At 32.6% G+C, this 19289-nt stretch overlaps 1 protein-coding gene across 6 annotated transcripts in view; it reads left to right on the top strand.

Moving 5' to 3' along the window:
- Positions 1-11885: 11885 nt before the first annotated feature.
- LOC123691260 (mucin-4) overlaps positions 11886-19289 on the top strand; it is a 79448-nt gene continuing 72044 nt past the window's right edge. For all 6 annotated transcript variants that reach the window (XM_045635572.1, XM_045635564.1, XM_045635599.1 and 3 more), the window contains exon 1: positions 11886-12080. In XM_045635572.1, coding sequence (XP_045491528.1) covers positions 12023-12080 — 58 coding nt within the window. In that variant the 5' untranslated portion in view covers positions 11886-12022. The remainder of the gene's footprint in view (positions 12081-19289) is intronic.

Genomic DNA, 19289 nt, shown 5'->3' on the forward strand with positions numbered 1-19289 from the left:
CGGAATTAGACATAGCCTTAACTATGTCATCGTACATAGCCTCGACCTCATCGTCAGAGTGCGCAGACGTTGGAGCATATACTTGGATAACCTTCAAGGAGTACCTTTTGGTTATCTTCAGTACTAGAAACGCAACTCTACTAGACACACTCCCGATTTCTACAATGTTGTTAATGAGTGACTTATGAACGACAAAACCGACACCACCTTGGGAAAGTTGGTCTCCCTCACGGTAGTAAAGTAAGTGGCCTGATTTTAGGGTCAAAGTATTTTCTCCCTGTCTCCGGACTTCAGATAAGCCCACAATGTGCCATTTGATGTGACTAAGCTCTGTCTCAAGTTCTGTAATGTGTTCGTCTAGCCGAAGAGTTCGTCCGTTATACGTAGCCAAGGTCAATCGTTTACGGTAGCCATCATTAACCCGGGGATTCCTAGCACCCCCTGCCCCGCCGTTACCTAGGTCGCTACCATGACCAGGAATAGCGGAGCGACCGGGAACTGGGGGCCGTTTCTTGGATGCAACTTTCATATTCTTCTTTACTATATCTGGGAGGATATGCCCTAGTCACCGCGCTGGGCAGGCGTGTTGGTGACCGCAGTGAGAGACTTATTTAATCGGCAAAGCTGCTGCCCAGTGTCGATTATTTTAGATTTGTAAGCCCCTTATTAAGAAATGGTTATTCCGCCATTTATCGGTCGCCATTGCCTTGTCCGTTGCATAGCAGGATGTACCACGAGCAGGTAAGGTTGGCAATTGGGCTATCTAGATGTCTGTCGATATCCCCTTACATCCCTGCATCTGTGCATCCTACCTGTAATGACGTACGGAGCCGAAACGTGGACTCTTACATGCGGACTCATCCATAAGTTCAACGTTGCGCAGCGAGCTATGGAGCGAGCTATGTTAGGAGTTTCTTTGTCGGATAAAATTCGTAACGAGGTTATCCGACAAAGAACCAAAGTAACCGACATAGCCCGCAAAATAAGCACGTTGAAGTGGCGGTGGGCTGGCCATGTGTGTAGGAGAACAGACGGCCGATGGAGTCGGCATGTGCTTGAATGGAGACCACGTACAGGCAAGCGTAGTGTAGGACGCCCTGCGGCGCGTTGGACTGACGACTTAAAGAAGGTGGCCGGCATTGGGTGGATGCGGTATGCCGAAGAAAGAGGAAAGTGGCGCGATCTGGGAGAGGCCTACGTCCAGCAGTGGACGGGAATAGGCTGATGTGATGTGTGATGATGTGATGATAAGGGCTTGGTCACGTACACTTTAGAACTCAATTTGCATAGTTTTAGTCCTAGTTGATGCAATGCTGTTAAACGTGTTGGTTGTTGGACACGATAAAATAGACAATTTGAATAAAACTAAACTAGAGTAAATGCATTTAAATTTAAACTTTGTCTAGATCGCGTTCACAAATATGCAGCTTACAAGGCAAAATGCGAAAACAGTGCGATTTAATTCTCTTGAAGGCAGACACTCTTGAAGGCTAATCTAAGATTCAGCCTAATCCAATGTTATAAATTGTCCAATGAAAAAAGGAGAAATTAAAGTCCTTGTCGTGTCTTTCAACATAAAATAAAGGTCTGGCGTCGTTCTTAATGGTTTAATATTTCTTTGTCACGCAGAAAAGCGCTAAATAAGTGTGTGTATTTTACTTACTTAGTTGCTATTTAAGATATCTCAGACCTTTACTGGACAATGATGAATAAGATAAACCGTTATATGGAAAAACCTCGTGCATTAAAACAATAGTCATGCATGTCGTTTGTTTTGATAACAAAATTATATTAGCTGAGAAAAGCTTTTAAACTGATATTTTTATTTACCTATACATTTTATTTTATGCTTAGCATACAAAGCGAAAATGTCTGAATTATGGACTTATGTCATTTATAGGTATTTAAAATTGTAAGTGCTAATTGAAATTCAAGTGTCAAGTCAATAAAACTTATTTTGCAAATTTAAATTTGTTTAGATTTTTTCCGGTTGAATTACATAAAATGCGCTGGCTCAATTTTTTGTTACGTTTCTTGCCCAATTTATTTCATTTGGACAAACCAAAATAACGTAAGATTATTGAAAAAAAATATTTTGCCTTTATGAATGAAATCATATTTTTATAAGATTTGTTTGAATTACTGACCGAAGCTTTGGTTCGATTACTAACAAATTTCGTAATAAGGCACAGAAGGCTGAAAACCTTTTTAACTCAAACAATAAGATCTAAAACGAAACTGAACCAGTACAAAATATATGCTCCTATTATTAACAGCGTTTAAAACAGGAGACGTAGCGCAAACGATAAAATTTTTAAGAGAGAAAATTTTAGTGATAAACTGTAATGGTGAAATTATAAAATGATATCGATAACTTCATATTCTTTATACTTACACATAATGTAGGAATGTTTGAACTCCGATATACGACATTCAGTATTTATATGCTCAAATCGTTTGAAGCAAACCTAGAATTCTGCCTGAATTGTTAGTGCACGTAGACACAGCTAAAGGCCTCAATAAAAATAAGAACAATACATTTAGATATGATGTAATCCTGTTGCATAATAAGTACTCTATATTTCAAGAAGGTTTCACAAAGTGGGCGAAAGCCGTCCAACCAAAAATTTAAGGTTATCTCCACACGCGTGATCGCATTATTACGCTGTATTCGTCTGCAATATTTAACATGCTCCTTTTTAGTACAGTCGTTACATTAAAAACTATCGCAACTCTGAAACAAAGAGAACAATTATCTGAGCTGATATGAACAGGATTATAAATGATTCTCTTACTTACTTTTAATTAGGTACTTATTGCCAAACTGCGCAATATTGAATTGTGTTAGTCAGCCTTTTGTCATATTATTTCTATGAGATGTTTATCTTCTGGAGGCTTGGCTAATTCTTTCTTTAAAAAACTAATTAATGCTAAACCCGGTTAGCTATTTATTGTTAAATGTACACATGTAAGAGAAGGGTGGGTCTTGTAATATCGAGCTAAGTGATAGATGGCTTGATAACAAATTGCTAAATTATTACCGCAACAATAGCCTCTGGTGGTGTTGTCGACATGTCGATTAGTTTGCATATCAAAACCATTTAACATTTTAATGAAATAAAATGCCTCGGACTTTTTAGGGTTCCGTAGCCAAAATGGCAAAAACGGAACCCTTATAGTTTCGTCATGTCCGTCTGTCCGTCTGTCCGTCTGTCCGTCTGTCACAGCCGATTTACTCGGAAACTATAAGTACTACAGTGATGAAATTTGATGGGAATATGTGTTGTATGAACCGCTACAAAAATATGACACTAAATAGTAAAAAAAAGAATTGGGGGTGGGGCCCCCCATACATGTAACTGAGGGATGAAATTTTTTTTTTCGATGTACATACCCGTGTGGGGTATCAATGGAAAGGTCTTTTAAAATGATATAAAGTTTTCTAAAAAACATTTTTCTTAAAGTGAACGGTTTTTGAGATATCAGCTCTCAAAGTCGTAAAAAGTATGTCCCCCCCCCTCTATTTTTATAACTACGGGGTATAAAATTCTAAAAAAAATAGAGGTGATGCATGCTAATTAACTCTTTCAACGATTTTTGGTTTGATCAAAGTATCTCTTATAGTTTTTGAGATAGGTTGATTTAACTGTAATTTATTATATTTGCTGCTACGGAACCCTTTGTGCGCGAGCCCGACTCGCACTTGGCCGGTTTTTTTTCTTCTTTGGTGAACGCTTGAAGTATGATTACTTAATTATTATCTAGGTCGAATTTAGATTTTATGGCTTCTATATTCTTTAAATTATTGTCATAGTTTCAGATTTAAACAAATAAAAAGTATAATTAAAAAAAATACAACAAAATATGACAAATCTATAATAGTAACCGGAAAAGATTAGTTGGAATTTTTTTGAGATTAATTACCAATTTTTGAGTGTAATTACGACCTTGTAATGATCGCATTTCATGACGTAGATTTCATGATAGACATATATTTTTCAAAGGAGAATGGCGAAACTGGGCCTAACATAAATAAGGCCTTACAGAAATGATAATAAATTTAAAATTCATTATGTTATTTTTAATAATTCTTGGTAAAATATTGACTTCTGATTCTATGGGAAAACAAATGTTTGAAAAAAAAGATAATATGTTCACTAACGGCATTGTTATTTAGATTTCTATGACTACCGGTCTTATCAAGCAGAGATTGTCAGTGCTGTCAGGAGTAAAATAGTCGATATATCGATTAAAACGAATGAATATTTATTTTCATTTTTAGTTTTATACAAAATTCAAATGCTTTATGAATCAGAAATATAAGTTGACTACGTTACATATTTTATTTTTAACTTTTTAACACGCTATTTATTTAGGTAATCCGTAATTCTATACATTTTTACTCATGGCGGCCGCACTTTGTAAGAATATTTCTGAAATGTAGCTGGCCGCTTCAATTTTAAATACAATGTCATGTTTGTCGTTTGACTTTTGACATTTGATTGAGGTTTTTCGTTACGTTACATTCGACTTTGTGCTTGTGGTTAACTTATTTTCTTCATCTTTATCGACTTTCGCTACGCATTACGGACACTGACGATCTCTGTTATTACTACCAACCAACGCTTGCACACCGGACTTTGATTACCTGCCTTTACGACTCACTACTGCTACCCTACCTGGACACCGACTTTGCATCCGATTTTTAATTTACAATTAATATGAACTGCATCAACTGTGGTATAAATGCTAATCGTAACAATGCTATACGTATGCATTTGTTACAAGATAACGCAATATTATCAATTATACAAGGGTGGGCTGCTCCTCTAACGGTTAGTGGATTAGTATTATCTAAGGTATTTAGTACTCGCTATTGAAATCAAACAAAAATGTAAACACACATTGTTTTTTATATTTATACTAGCGGTCCTCCCCGGCTTCGCCCGTGGTACCTACATGTTTAAACTATCCTATCTCTCAAGTTGGATCGAACTCCACAAGTTGTGCGAATTTTATTATAATCGGTTAAGTGGTTTAGGAGTCCATTGAGGACAAACATTGTGACACGAGATCTATATATATTCACTTTCTTTTGTCCAATTGTAATATTAATTCTTTATTTGTAGATCACTCACTCTGATCACATATTATTTGATGCATGCTGGAAACTTGCAAATGATACTTTGAGGATTGAAAATCATGAAGATGACAATGCAGTTGGTTTCCTTAGGTTCATATCAAATTAAGCAAGCAAGGTCCTATTATGGTGAGCACATAAGAAACGATGGCAAATATGTTATAGAAGTGTGCCGTGAATCAGACAGCGACATACAGAGAGCACTGTCAACATCAAGTACTACATGGCTTTTAAGAGGTCGCATTCAATCCAGGCATAGAAGTAGTAAAACTTATTTTACTTATATTTTAGTCGACAGTGCTCTCATAGGAAGGGAAGCAATAACAGTTTATTATTGTAATTGTTTAGTAGGAAGAAGAACTGTAGGTTGCTGCTGTCACGTTATGTCCATAATATGGTACCTTAGCTGGGCAAGGTTTCAACCAGATTTAATGCCGCCAGCACAGTTTCTGGATGATGTGTTAATTGTTTATGATGATAATGATGAATAAACGATTTATGAAAAAACGTGTTTTATTTTATATACTTATAAGTACCTACGGTGTTTTGGTAGGTACTCTAAAAGAATAAAAGTTCGATCCAATATCTCTATTACCTAACTGTTCTTCTGTTACACTCTATCTAAATAATATATATTATAGGATATAAACTTACCTCTACTTAGAAAGAAACAAAGCTATTCATTGAACTCGAGCAAACATAACCTCAATTTTAGTGACGTTACATGCTCAATATCTCTGCTATCCCATAGAACAGATCTTTAATTGTTATATTTATAGAATCTGTATATTTTTATCTATTTAACCCCACATAAATCATCAGTGTAACGATCAGGCCCAAAGTCCTATGGGAGTTCGCCATTCTCCTTTAGATTTGAATTTATGACGAATATCTCCATAGTAGCACATAGAGTCGTAATTTATGATATTTTTTTATCTGTTAATATATCAAATACTAATGTGGGAAAGGAAATAAACCAACAAACAATTTGTTAAAATCGATGTATCATTACATAAACTTGTACAATACATTTATGAATGCAATGATCGTAAATAAAGTGCAACATAACACTTAATCGTTATGAAATATACGCTTTATTTTTAATTATCCTTGCTCAATTATGTGAATTTCAAAGTGTTACAGTATTGTTGTAATACACAATATATTATATAATTCATAGTAAGTAATAGTTAACGCATAATGAAGTGAATATATAATTATATAAGCGGGTATGGTATTGTTATTTTAACACATTTAAATTTATATTAGTTTCTTCATTGAGATTTATTTTAATTTGCTTTTATTATTGCTATTTAAATTACCCAACTATATTATGTTATTTATTTTGTCATGTTTGTCTCTGCTGAACTGGTAAGGTTGGACTGATTTAGTGTTTTTGAATGCATTTCTTATGGATTTTGGTTCAGAAGCGAGATGATGTGTCAATAAGATCCTACTTTTTATATTGCAGTACATACTACATAGTGTTGAGTAGAAAAATATTGATAAAATATATCTGAGGTATATAAAATAGTGTAAAACTATCTAAAATAGTATTGTATAACTTTAAATGCTTTTGTGTTTGCAATTTTGGTGTAAATCATACTTGCCCAGGACAGGTTTTTATCATGCCATTTGTTTACTGCATACCTTTTGTATTACGCCAGAATTATTTGGGACAAGAAAATATATAAGTGTGTATCTACTTTTTTGCACATCATCAACTTTAAAACGTTTCTTATTTCTCAACGAGTTAAAATCCCGTGTTCTTCTGTGGTGTATGGAGTAATTATTTGTAAAAAAACGCTTCTTTTACTCAGTAAACTTTTCAACTATAATTTTGCATCTATTAACTCAGAACTTATGACTGGGAGAACCGATTTTGATGATTATTTTTTTTTATTTTAAAGCTAATACCTTCCAGTTGGTCACATTTAACTTATGTCCAGTTCTGACCATTTGAGGGGGGTTAGTTTTTTGTGAAAAAATAATTAATAATTATTTTAATAAAGTTACGTATAATCTTTATCAGGAAATAAAAAAAATGAAAAAGAACAATAAAATCAAATGGAAGCCACCTCGCTCTATATGTAATGATTCTCTGATTACCTGGAATCACCGATCTCATGGAATGCCATATTTGTTCATACTCATGAACAAATTGAGAGTAAATCTTTATTAGCCAATATCTTTTAACTAGTGGATTTATAGCTGTGCCATATTTGGTTTGTATTGACAGATATGGGCCGTAGAGCTGCATAAGCATTTTAATACTGTTAAGTTACTTTTAACAATATTTTTGATAATAAACCAGGCGATAATCTGCTGCATTAGTAACCTAAAAAGTAATTTTTGAGAGTAAGTACGTATTGAGTTATAGAATGAGATGTTTATTTGTAAATACAGTCAGACCCCAATTGAGTAAATTTATTAAAAAATGATGTATTTTTTTATTAGGGAATCCACATTCTCTCATGCGATAATTCGGCACACTAACCACTACGCCAAAGGAGGGATCAAAATAATTCAAACCTAACCTTAATACGTCCGCGGTATGAAATTAAATATATCATTACATTTCGGTATAATTGATCAATATAATTAACTTTTCTAATGTAATTACAATAACACGCTACGGTTATATAACAAAGCAAATAACGTATCAGATTGGCAGGTGTTGATTATCGGATATAATGTGTCAGAGTGGCCCAAATAGAAAGTATGTGGCCCACTTCTTTTAGCGCATTATGTAATGTGCATTGATGCACTTCGCACTCTATGTACGTGGCGTGAAATGTGATATGGCATACTAAGTTGTATGAATTTCTTAAGTGATTTTTAAGGTGTGGTGTAATACGGATGTCGATTCTTGATTGGTTTTTCTAGCATGAACTGACGACCTAAACCTGAAGTTTTTCCTGGACAATTAATACATAATTATGGTGTTTATATTTATTTTCATTAAAATATATTATTTTTTATGAACTGTAAACTACAAAGTAACTAATTAAGCGTAAAGTTGAGTTTATTTTATGACAAATTCTGAAAAAATGATATTAAAGAAATAAAATATTTATCGATTATTATAATTTTTAGCATTACCGACCGCATATTAGCTAGAAAATCACATAGCTACTTTACATAGTAAGATGACCAGAATAATCGAAATTAAAACATCCTCACTGAATTGGATACGTCAATTAACATGAATTAGAATTAATTGAAAAAAGGCCTAATGGACAATTTTTTAGAACTATTATCATTCCTACTGCATTTTTAATTATGTGGAAGAAATGCGCAAAATGTAGTTTGTAACGTAAATTGTGTAAACATTACATTAATTAGTAATTATTCAAACCACTTGTTCGCATTCTTATTGCGACACTTGTATACTCGAAAGTTATCCTTTGTAATTATTGAAATTAGTTTTTACTAGCTTTCCGCCCGTGGCTTCGCCCGCGCAGTCAAAGAAAAACCCGCACAGTTCCCGTTCCCGTGGGATTTCCGGGATAAAACCTATCCTATGTCCCGGGGTAAAAAGTAGCCTATGTCCTTTCTCGGGTATCAAAATATCTCTATACCAAATTTCATGCAAATTGGTTCAGTAGTTAAGGCGTGATTGAGTAACAGACGGACAGACAGAGTTACTTTCGCATTTATAATATTAGTACGGACTATTTATATACCGAATTAATTTGATCTTTTATTATATGTTTTAGCACCAGTGTAGCCGAATGTTGTCTTTTGTTATTTTTAAAATTAGTTTATTTTATTTGAAACCGACTTAATTTGAATATGTTTTTCATTATATAAGAAAACCTTCGTATTAACTTCCTTATCATACTTATACATCCCAGTTACCCAGTATACCTAATGCCATGATAAAAAAAAAAGATATATAGAATATAATGTACACGAGTCTGTTATAATACAATAACAAAGTCAATATACTTTTATATATATTACTTATGGATAAACAATTTAATATAAAAGCACCTTTCATATCAGGTGCATTTTATTACCTTTAATACTTCCTCGTATTGTTTCTTATGTAATATAAATATTTACAAGTAAGCAAGCAAGGCTCAGTGGTGAGACTCCAACATAAAACGAAAAAATTGGGGTTCGAGACCAGACGAGCGTGCTAAAAATAAGATGAGTTTTCAATTTATCTCCAAATTACTCTGTGTATGTTGGTAGTTCGTACATTATGTCTGTGTTGGTATTTTGCTAAATCGATGCATTTTCTATTTCTATTATCCCTAATAATTTAAAGTTCACCAAAAGTAAGTATACATTTTAAACAATCTTTTTTAACACCGATCCGATATAAAGGTCTCCATTATTTTAATAATTCCGTGTCAAATACACTTCTTGGTCATATGAAACATATAGTTTAACGTTACATTAAACTAGTTTATATCCGAGATCATTAAACACGATATCCAGCTCACGATTATAGTTTGACGTTGCATAGAATAAATATTTGGGCATAATTACACATCACGACTGTAGGCTGCATTGGGACGGTCTAGTAGCGTTTAGAGGCATAGTTTTAATATTTGCAGCTTGACTCAGTCGGTTGTTTGGAAAAAATGGCTTCTTGTATTTCCTAACTGTATGCACTAAAGAATAAATAAATAATTAATATCAGTCGACGATTTTTTTAGCTTCATTTACATTTAAAAATAAATTTTGTAATTGAAGTGTTGACACAATCAGAATCGTCCAAAATTTGATTATTATTATCACGGGTTTAAGGATATATGACGCATTGCACTTGCGATTATCATACGCCCCTTCATCCATGTAACCCATGTTACATAATAAAATCAATGGTTACATACGCAATGAGACTCCATTTAATAGTACCACAGATAATTAATACTAGTACTAGTAAGATACGTCACAGGTTCAAAGAAACCGCCAGTATCTATAATGTGTACTAAACGGGCATGTGAAAAATCTTAATGGTTGCACTTCGTGGAATGCTCTGAGAGGATTAATGGTGACAAATGGCTATTGAATAGACTAGCTAACTTTATGGGCTTATGCTGGATACACTGAAAGTTCATTGGTCTCTTAGAAATAGCGATGTTTAGGTTTTAATGTGTGTTTATTTCAGAAGGGATTTTTTGGAATTTGTTTTTTGAAAATGACGGATTGATGTTCGAAAAGTAAGGGGATGAACAATTAGAAGAAAGAAAACAATATTTTGTAAATTATTTTCCTTTTATTTACAAAATGTCTACGTAGTTTGAAGGTAAACGAGCATTGAATAACAAAATTAAAAAACGTATTTTTTAATAAACTCGCAACTGTTTTCCAAATATCAATTAAAAGCTGACATAAATAATAAAATGAAATAAATTTATAATCAAACGCTATCTACGCGTTTTTGTTTTGTAGAGCTTACGAACGTTATCGCCCTAAGAAAAAACATCAACGCGTCTCTTTACTTAGTTTGTGTTAAGAGGGCTTATTCAATTTAACGCAAGTCAAAATCTCCGCGATCTATTACGATAGATCGCGGCTTGCGCTATCCTTTTACTATGAACAGCATAAGTCCACAGGAGAGCGCTGAGCAACATATCCTCTCTCTGGAAAGGCTCGCTGCCGACAAAAGTACTCTGTGCTGCCGACTGATTTTAATCGGGTCGCGCGCAGTGTTTTATAGTACTTTAAAAAAAATGTAGAAAAATAATAGAGGTACCTTAGTTGATTTTTTAAATTTTATCTTATAAGTAAGACGTTCTTTTATTGCAATATGTATAAATTATATTAAACTAAGTCAAATATCTTGGTGAAAATAATCATTTTGTCGACTATAATTTCTAAAAAAATTCACATTGTTCGGATTTTAATTTCGTAAGTTAGGAGTCCAAAATAAAAAAATCTTTTAACTAACTATTTTAATAAGGATTTTAGCAGTTAGTTAAAAAAAATTGTGTGTTAGATCTGTCAGCGATTTCAGATATTTTTAGCTTCGAAATTGACACTAAAAGCGAAATCAAGTAATCATCGGCTCAGTTATCTTGATGGTATTCACAAATACTGTATTAATTGAAAAAAACTCTTAACTAACTATATAGACAATAAAATTTCCTAAAATTATTAGTAATTCATATGTTTTTAAGATAAGTGGTTGATGGACAATCTGGTTTGAAAAATCACATATTTGAGCCAAACAGCGCACGGACCGCGTACACGGCCTTAAGCGTACATGTTTTGCGCTATGTTACATTAGATTTTATTTTTCTTAGATAATAATTATGACCATGAAATAGCAAAAATATTGTTTCTAGATTTTCACTTGATGTAAATAAGTTATATTCACGCTTTCAATTAAATGAACCACGATTTCAGAGTGCATTTAAAAGTTGAATTACAGAATATAATATTTACTTTACTTATATTACCATAACAGAAAAATAGTTTATACGTAGGATATTAATATATTTATTGTACTTTAAAAATTTTGTGTGGTTACGAAAATAAACAACACAATTTTCAAAAACTGATATTATGTTCATTGTTCAGTATGTTGCAAATATTAAATCATACTCGTAAATAATGTAAAATTCTCTATTCCATTGAAATACCACTTCCCCGAAACCAGCCCTCTTACAATGTTATGCCCGCAAGAACAGACCCTAGAAACATTACAAAAAGTAACTCCAATACCACAAAACGTAGCATTCAAGATCTGAACAACATCCTGAAAGTATGTAATCTATCCCTGACATTTGTCCGCCCCACCAAGCCAGCGAGGCACAGCCGCGCGACCGGCCACCACAGAGCAAGTATACCGGCCACTGTGGTGCGCTGACTTCCCGCGATACAACGCGTGATGCGGTAGTGAGTGAAGTGACTGTGTGTGCTATGGGCTCTTTTACGTACTTCAGCGCAGGCGCGCTGTTCACATTGGTTATATTGACAGGTGAGACAATTTGAAAATGAAACGAGAGCTATTTGAAAAACGTTCGGAATTTAAACGCGTTATTTTTTAATTTTGCGTAGCTGTCACAATGTCACGAAGGTATATTTTTTTATAAAAAATTATGTGTTGCCAGTATTCTTTTAAAAATAAAATTTAAATTGAGAATGGAATTAAATCAGCGCTCAATTATTGTAAGAAGTATGAAGTGACGTTCAAAGGCTGCGGAAATAAATTAATAGGTAGATCGATCAGGGAAAGTTAAATGTTGTTATTAGTGTATCACGCATGATAAGTCAATGTGATTGATTGGTATTTTTAAGGAATTCGCATTTTAATTTATCGGTTTATTTAATTTAAGATATTCACTAAATATTTAATAATTAATCGCTCCTAAAGAATCGTACAAGGAACAAAAACGAAAGGCTTATATAAGTTAGATAGTTGTAATTAATATGCATACGATAAAAGTTTTAAATAAACGTTTATAGTTGCGAATAATAAGCAGTTTTTGTTTCTAATTATTATTTTTTCATCAAACATAATACGCGACAAGTCGAATTTCTCATGTCAACAATGTCAATTTCTCATGACAAATTCTTTCGCTCTTGCGCAATTTGTCTAGCGAAGTTTAGATGTTTTAATTATATTTCACCAAATCATTCTGTTACAAAACGTCTGTTCAAAAAGTCTGTTGTTTTTATTTATGCAAATGTATGCAACGTTTAATGTTTGTTTATTAAAGATTGTCTGAGTTAACTTGAACCATAATGACACCGAACGAATGCCGAAATAGAAATGCTGTTTGATATTGACGTGATATTTTCTAAACTCGTTTTTTATTTTTATTATGATCGAACTCATAAATGCGATTCGGTTCTTCGTAAGCTTTCCTCTTAATGCAATCGTTGAAAATAAAAGTATGTTTAACTGTACAGAGGCTTTAAGGTGTATTATGGTGAGACATAATTTCTCCATTAGAAATGTACACAATAAAAAAATCACATTTACAGAGCTATACAAAATAAAATGATAAAATTTCGAATGACATTGAGAACAATGGAAGTCATAGAAAGGGATAGTTATACTTAATTCAAGTTTATTTGGAACTTTTACTAATGCCGTGCCAAACAAAACCCAATTAAGTTCGCTTATCCCATTAATTCTCTTGTCACTTTCGTTCTATGGTCGCACAATGATAGTTATGGGAAAAATCACAGCAAAACACCTTGGTTTTCTCATGCGATTAATTAGCCAAAGTATTTTGAAACACGCACGTTAATTGTTCTATTGCAAGCGGTCAGACATTGAAATTGATGTTGAGTAACAAGCGTTAACTGCTCATAACGTGTATTTCGGGAATGTGGTACTTTAATATGGATTAATAAACTGAGGTTGCTGTGAAAAATAGATTTAAATTACTGATGTAAATTTTACAATTTAGTCATTTTAGTTAGAAGTAGTTTTGACGATAATTTGCACTTAAAAACCTTATAATTTTCTTTGTATGAATATTATATATTTAAATGTTAGATTAGTTTCTATACTATCTCTCTATCTATACTAATATTATAAAGCTGAAGAGTTTGTTTTAACGCGCTAATCTCAGGAACTTCTGGTCCGATTTGAAAAGTTCTTTCGGTGTTAGATAGCCCATTTATTGAGGAAGGCTGGCTAAAGCAATGCGAGTGAAACCGCGGGGAACAGCTAGCTTAGAATAAATATCGTACTGATCGCAGGAAAATTTAATTCATCTCTATATATTTTGTTATGTGGAATTATTTTACTGATTATGCCTAACTATTTCAGAATATTAAAGAATTTACATACCATAAAATTTATGATTGCATTTTATTTATTGGGTTATCCCAATAAAACTAACAATGTCGTACTAAATAATATAAACCTATTAAGTTTATGAAATGTTAATTTTACTCTATCTAAAGTAGAGTTAGCAAACGAGCGTCTTATCAGGTAATACCTGGCTTATTTATCCTGTTAAATTTTGAAATAAATGTGGAAAAGTTTTAATAAGTGTGTAATGTTTTCAAAGTGATAATTATATTCAGTTATCGAAATATAAACATTCATTACACATCTTGTAAATGTCTTTAGGTCATTGCGCGACGTTTAGTCACAATATTGCTGGATGATGGATGATATTTTGCATCTTTATAATAATTAATTAATATTACTAAATAATCTAGTAGGCCGCGCCTTCTATCGCGTTGAATACTAATCTAGTGGTATAATAGAGTCGGTAGAGTATGGTAAATTAGGTTTTTAAATAAAGTCAAATTATGAGGTCAATATGCATTAGTTATGTATATCTACTTGTGTTACTTGTGTTATAAATCCGAATGCTTTGATGGATGGTTGAATCAAGGATCAGTTTTAATCAATCACGCCTAAACAATAGTTTAGATTAATAAATCAGAGTTTATAGAGACTTATTTTGGTGTTATTTATGTATCAGAATAACGCATAAACTATAGAAAACTTTTGCACGTTGTTGGAGCCAAACAGTGGGCCCAGGAAGTATCGGCAGGAATCGTTAGCTACTATAAAATATAAGTTGACATCTAGGATATTAACAAGATCACGAGTATACTCTAAAACTTAGTACTTTATTACATAAGTATAGTATAGAAAAAGACATGGCAATGTTAATAATGAACTAGAACAAAAACAATTTAGATTAAACACGTAAAATGTAATTTTCATTGTTTATAAATCATAAAAAATATATTTCCTTATTACAATAGGTATATTATTTAGTTTTCATATTTGAACACTTTTGTTTTCTTATCTTGTTTCCAGCCTTTGAAGGTCGAAATCGAAATTTATTATAGTTAAATATTTATTTAAATAGAATATACATATTAATGACTTACCGAATTGGGACAAGATTTTTATAGAATATAGATGTGAATGACATTAAGTGGCTTAAGATTTTGTTCCATATGAGATTAGTTTCAAAATCATTATAATTATTATCAGCACTAGCTGATATTAGGTATATCTATTGATATTTATTTTGATGGTAGTTACTGCAATATACTTTTGAGCCGAATTATTAGCAAAGCTGATCTAAGATACGTCCTTCGTTCGTCCAGCCTTTCAGGACGTCCACTGCAGGAAGTAGGCCTCCCCCAAATATTTCAATAGCGAGCGATCACCAGCGGCCTGACTCCAGAGGCTGAGATAGATTTATATTAACAGATACCATACATTTATATTTAAATACGATCTTCTTGTAGACACTAAATCTCTATATATATTTCATATAAAGTGACGATTTTGCAATTTTTTCGGATATTCAGTGAAGTCACGGCTATTGTTACGGATACATATTATATACAAAGCTAACAATATGTCAACAGTTAGACCAAATCGGGTCGTTTGTAAGCTGTTATTGTTATGCAAACGGTTTTTCAATTTGTATGTGATCGAAATCGTGGCTCGTGCGCGTGAACGCTTTCTATGATATTGTTATTGTAAATAGTCCTTTTCCTTTCAATTCATAATACTAGATACTATAGGTAATATGTAGAGTATCTTACAAAAAACTTTTACCAAAAGAAATTATCCACATAAAAATATAGCGAGTTCATAAACGAAATAAAATAGGACACAATATATTTTAGCGGAAAGGTTCATGTTATAGATTATAATATAAGTGCGTTAAAATTTAATTGGCATCACTCTATCTATATATCGTATCGGAATGTATCATATATAAATGTAAGATATAGTTCTTAGAGATATAATTTACAAATAATTGGTTCTAAAGCAAAACGAATGAAAAATGTCGGCCAAGGCTTTACTATTTCACAAGAACATTATATATTCTGTCCGTGTCCGCTGTCAGTTAGGTCTTAGAACAAAAGATCTAGGTATTCGTGACGAAACTAAATAACAAATGTGTTCAATTCTTAAACTACGTTATTGATTACGAAAGCGTTTAATTGATTTCCAAGGTCTTTTGAATTTTTTTATCTTTAGATATCTGTATTATTTTTTATGCTGATGTTTTTAAAATAATAAAAGGGCAGGCATTTTTCCTGATTACACCTGGTGATACCGAAGTACCTATAGAAAGTTCAGCATGCTTGCCTAGAGAGATAGAGCCTATTCAATTTTGTCTTAAAATGGCCCAACATATAATGATTACAGATGTAGGAAATTCCATTCTATCGTACACTGAATCAAAAATGTTATGTTTTGTTTTCAATTTCTAAGAAGTAACTTTAATATATACAATTTTGGATAAAATATACGTTATAATTTATTCTCCAGTTTATTTAAATTTATCTTAAACAAATAGACCAGCAAATAATGCTAATTTACTTATTAATTTATCTATTTTCTCGCATAAATTACTATTGCTATGAATTATTATAATTTACATTATAATTAGGCTATTTCAAATACAGTAGCTGATCATTTTATAATGTGAATATAATGCTGTAGTTGTTAAACCTTGACCAACAGAAAATAGATAAAAGAAATAATTATTTATATAATATTAGTTATGTATGTTTCTGTGGGTTGTCAACTTTTTCTAAATATAAATTTATAAAGGATAGAAAAAATTCGATCACGAGGCGGGACTTGAACCCGCATCCTTCGCACAGAAGATACATAAAACTGAAAGGATAGAATAAATTCGATTGCTCAGGCGGGTCACGAGTGGCTGAGTTGGTTAGGCATCCGCCCCGGAATGGCGCGAAGGATGCGGGTTCAAGTCCCGCCTCGTGATCGAATTTTTTCTATCCTTTATAAATTTATATTTATAAAGCATTTGAATGCCATAAAAACCAAAAAATATAAATTCAAGAAAAGGTCGTGTTCCATCGTTACAATATTGTATTCACTGAAAAGTGCTTCATATTGGTTGAAATGGTTGTTAAATCATCTCAATAGATGGCGCGCGGTGTGTCCCTTAAGACACATAAAACTGAAAGGATAGAATAAATTCGATTGCTCAGGCGGGTCACGAGTGGCTGAGTTGGTTAGGCATCCGCCCCGGAATGGCGCGAAGGATGCGGGTTCAAGTCCCGCCTCGTGATCGAATTTTTTCTATCCTTTATAAATTTATATTTATAAAGCATTTGAATGCCATAAAAACCAAAAAATATAAACTTTTTCTAATTCATAATATTTCGTACATATTCATCATATCTATCGTGATTATTTTCTGTTACAGGTAGTTTTTAAAATAACAGCATGTTCATTTTTTTTAATGCACTATTAAGTTAAATTATGTCTGGTTAACAAAGTTTACTTTATATTTTAATCATATTTATGAGAACATAAATAGCATCACATTAAAAACGAAGGTTTTACCAAATTTCATGCATGCAGTGACATTGTGATAATAATAATTTGATTGACATACTCTTGGCTCTTGGCTTAGCCTGGATTATCAGATTATGTTGCTATTGGATCATTAATTTAAACACGTCTATAAACTACTCCTAATGTGGTTTAACATACTAATAACAATAATTCAATGGGTCACCGTCGATTTATTTAATATCAATCTTATATAATAGGTCGAAGTTTACACAATTGTACACATTAACGTCAAACTACAAGGCTGTAATAATGTGGGCGTATATTTTTAATAAAATTTATGGTGTTCTTTAGAATTTTCGAAATAATTGAGAAAGGATTTGTCAATGAGCTTGATATAATAATAAAATAGGAAAACCATTTTGCATCTTAGTTTTGCATTCTTACCGCGGAGTGACAGCTGAAGGATATATTAAATTATGGTAGATTGCAACAAAACTTGATATAAAAATTCAACATACCTACGCAATCTCAATTCGATGACTACAATTTTGTGTTAAATATAAATTTTAACATTTGAAATTTAATCGCTTATTGTTTATTAATGCGTCGTAAATATTAGAATTATCTTAACATATTTGTTACGCATGAAATATTAATTTATTATACCACTAGCTTCCGCCCGCGACTCCGTCCGCGCGGTAAAATTAAGAAAAATTAAGATTTTTTTTTTCTACGTATTTTTCCGGGATAAAAAGTATCCTATTTTATGCCCAGGATAATAAGGTATAATCATACCAAGTTTCATCGAAATCGAACCGTTAGTTTTCACGTGATGCCTTCACATACAGACAGACAGACAGACAGACAGACAAAATTTTTTTTAATCACATATTTGGGTTTGGTATCGATCCAGTAACACCCCCTGCTATTTATTTTTTCAATATTTTCAATGTACAGAATTGACCCTTCTACAGATTTATTATATGTATAGATATTTGTCACCAAACATTACAAGGTTAATACACAAATTACGCCTATTCTTATTCTGATCCGCTCAATTGATCACAGATGTAACATCACTAAAACTATCGATAAATGTTTCTTTATTTTAATCACCGAGGTATAAAGTTGTTTACAAAATCTTTAATCAGACTGGAGCCGGCCAGTTGCATCGAGCTAATTGCTTTTATCGTTCAACTTACGCAACACGGATTACGGAATAAGTTTTTTCATTGTTTTAACTGACTTTCACGGTCATGAATAGTGGGTGCACTTTCTTCGTGTTCATTGTTTGTAACTGGTCATTAGTCAGTGACGTAACTGAGGTGTTATTTTGGCAAATCAACTCGGCGACTTTTTGTCCTGAACCGGATGGTTCGATGCTATGCTAATTATATTTTTTGTAATTTTGCAACGTCACTTTTATGCTTTTAATATCCGTGAATGATTTGAAAAGCTGGGTTGTCCAACCGCGGATATTGTTTACGTTTGAATTGTAGTATAAGAAGCGTGATAAATTTTTTGCATTTATCTGTCTGGTCAAATCGAAATATATATTTTTGCGGTTTCCATTTTTTTGCAACACATTTTTTGAGCACCTAGTGACAAATCTAAAAAAGTCCACAATACGACGATTAGCAAATAAAGGAGATATCCTTAACAATTAATTAACACTATTGTGAGATTTTTCCCGAGTTGCGCATACGAAACGATACTTTATTACACGAGTATACCGTATAGGTTATATCGTAAAAATTAAATACATACTTATAAGCACCAAATACAGACGATGAAGAGGATAAAAATAGGTTCTTGAGAACACTTGTTTTTTGCAATAGTAAGGTAGCGCTCATTAGATAATATGATATGATCATGACATAAAATTGCCAATTAACATTCTTAAAAAATGTC

The sequence above is a fragment of the Colias croceus genome, chromosome 1, assembly GCF_905220415.1.
Source record: "Colias croceus chromosome 1, ilColCroc2.1".
NCBI classification, from domain to species: Eukaryota; Metazoa; Arthropoda; class Insecta; order Lepidoptera; family Pieridae; genus Colias; species Colias croceus.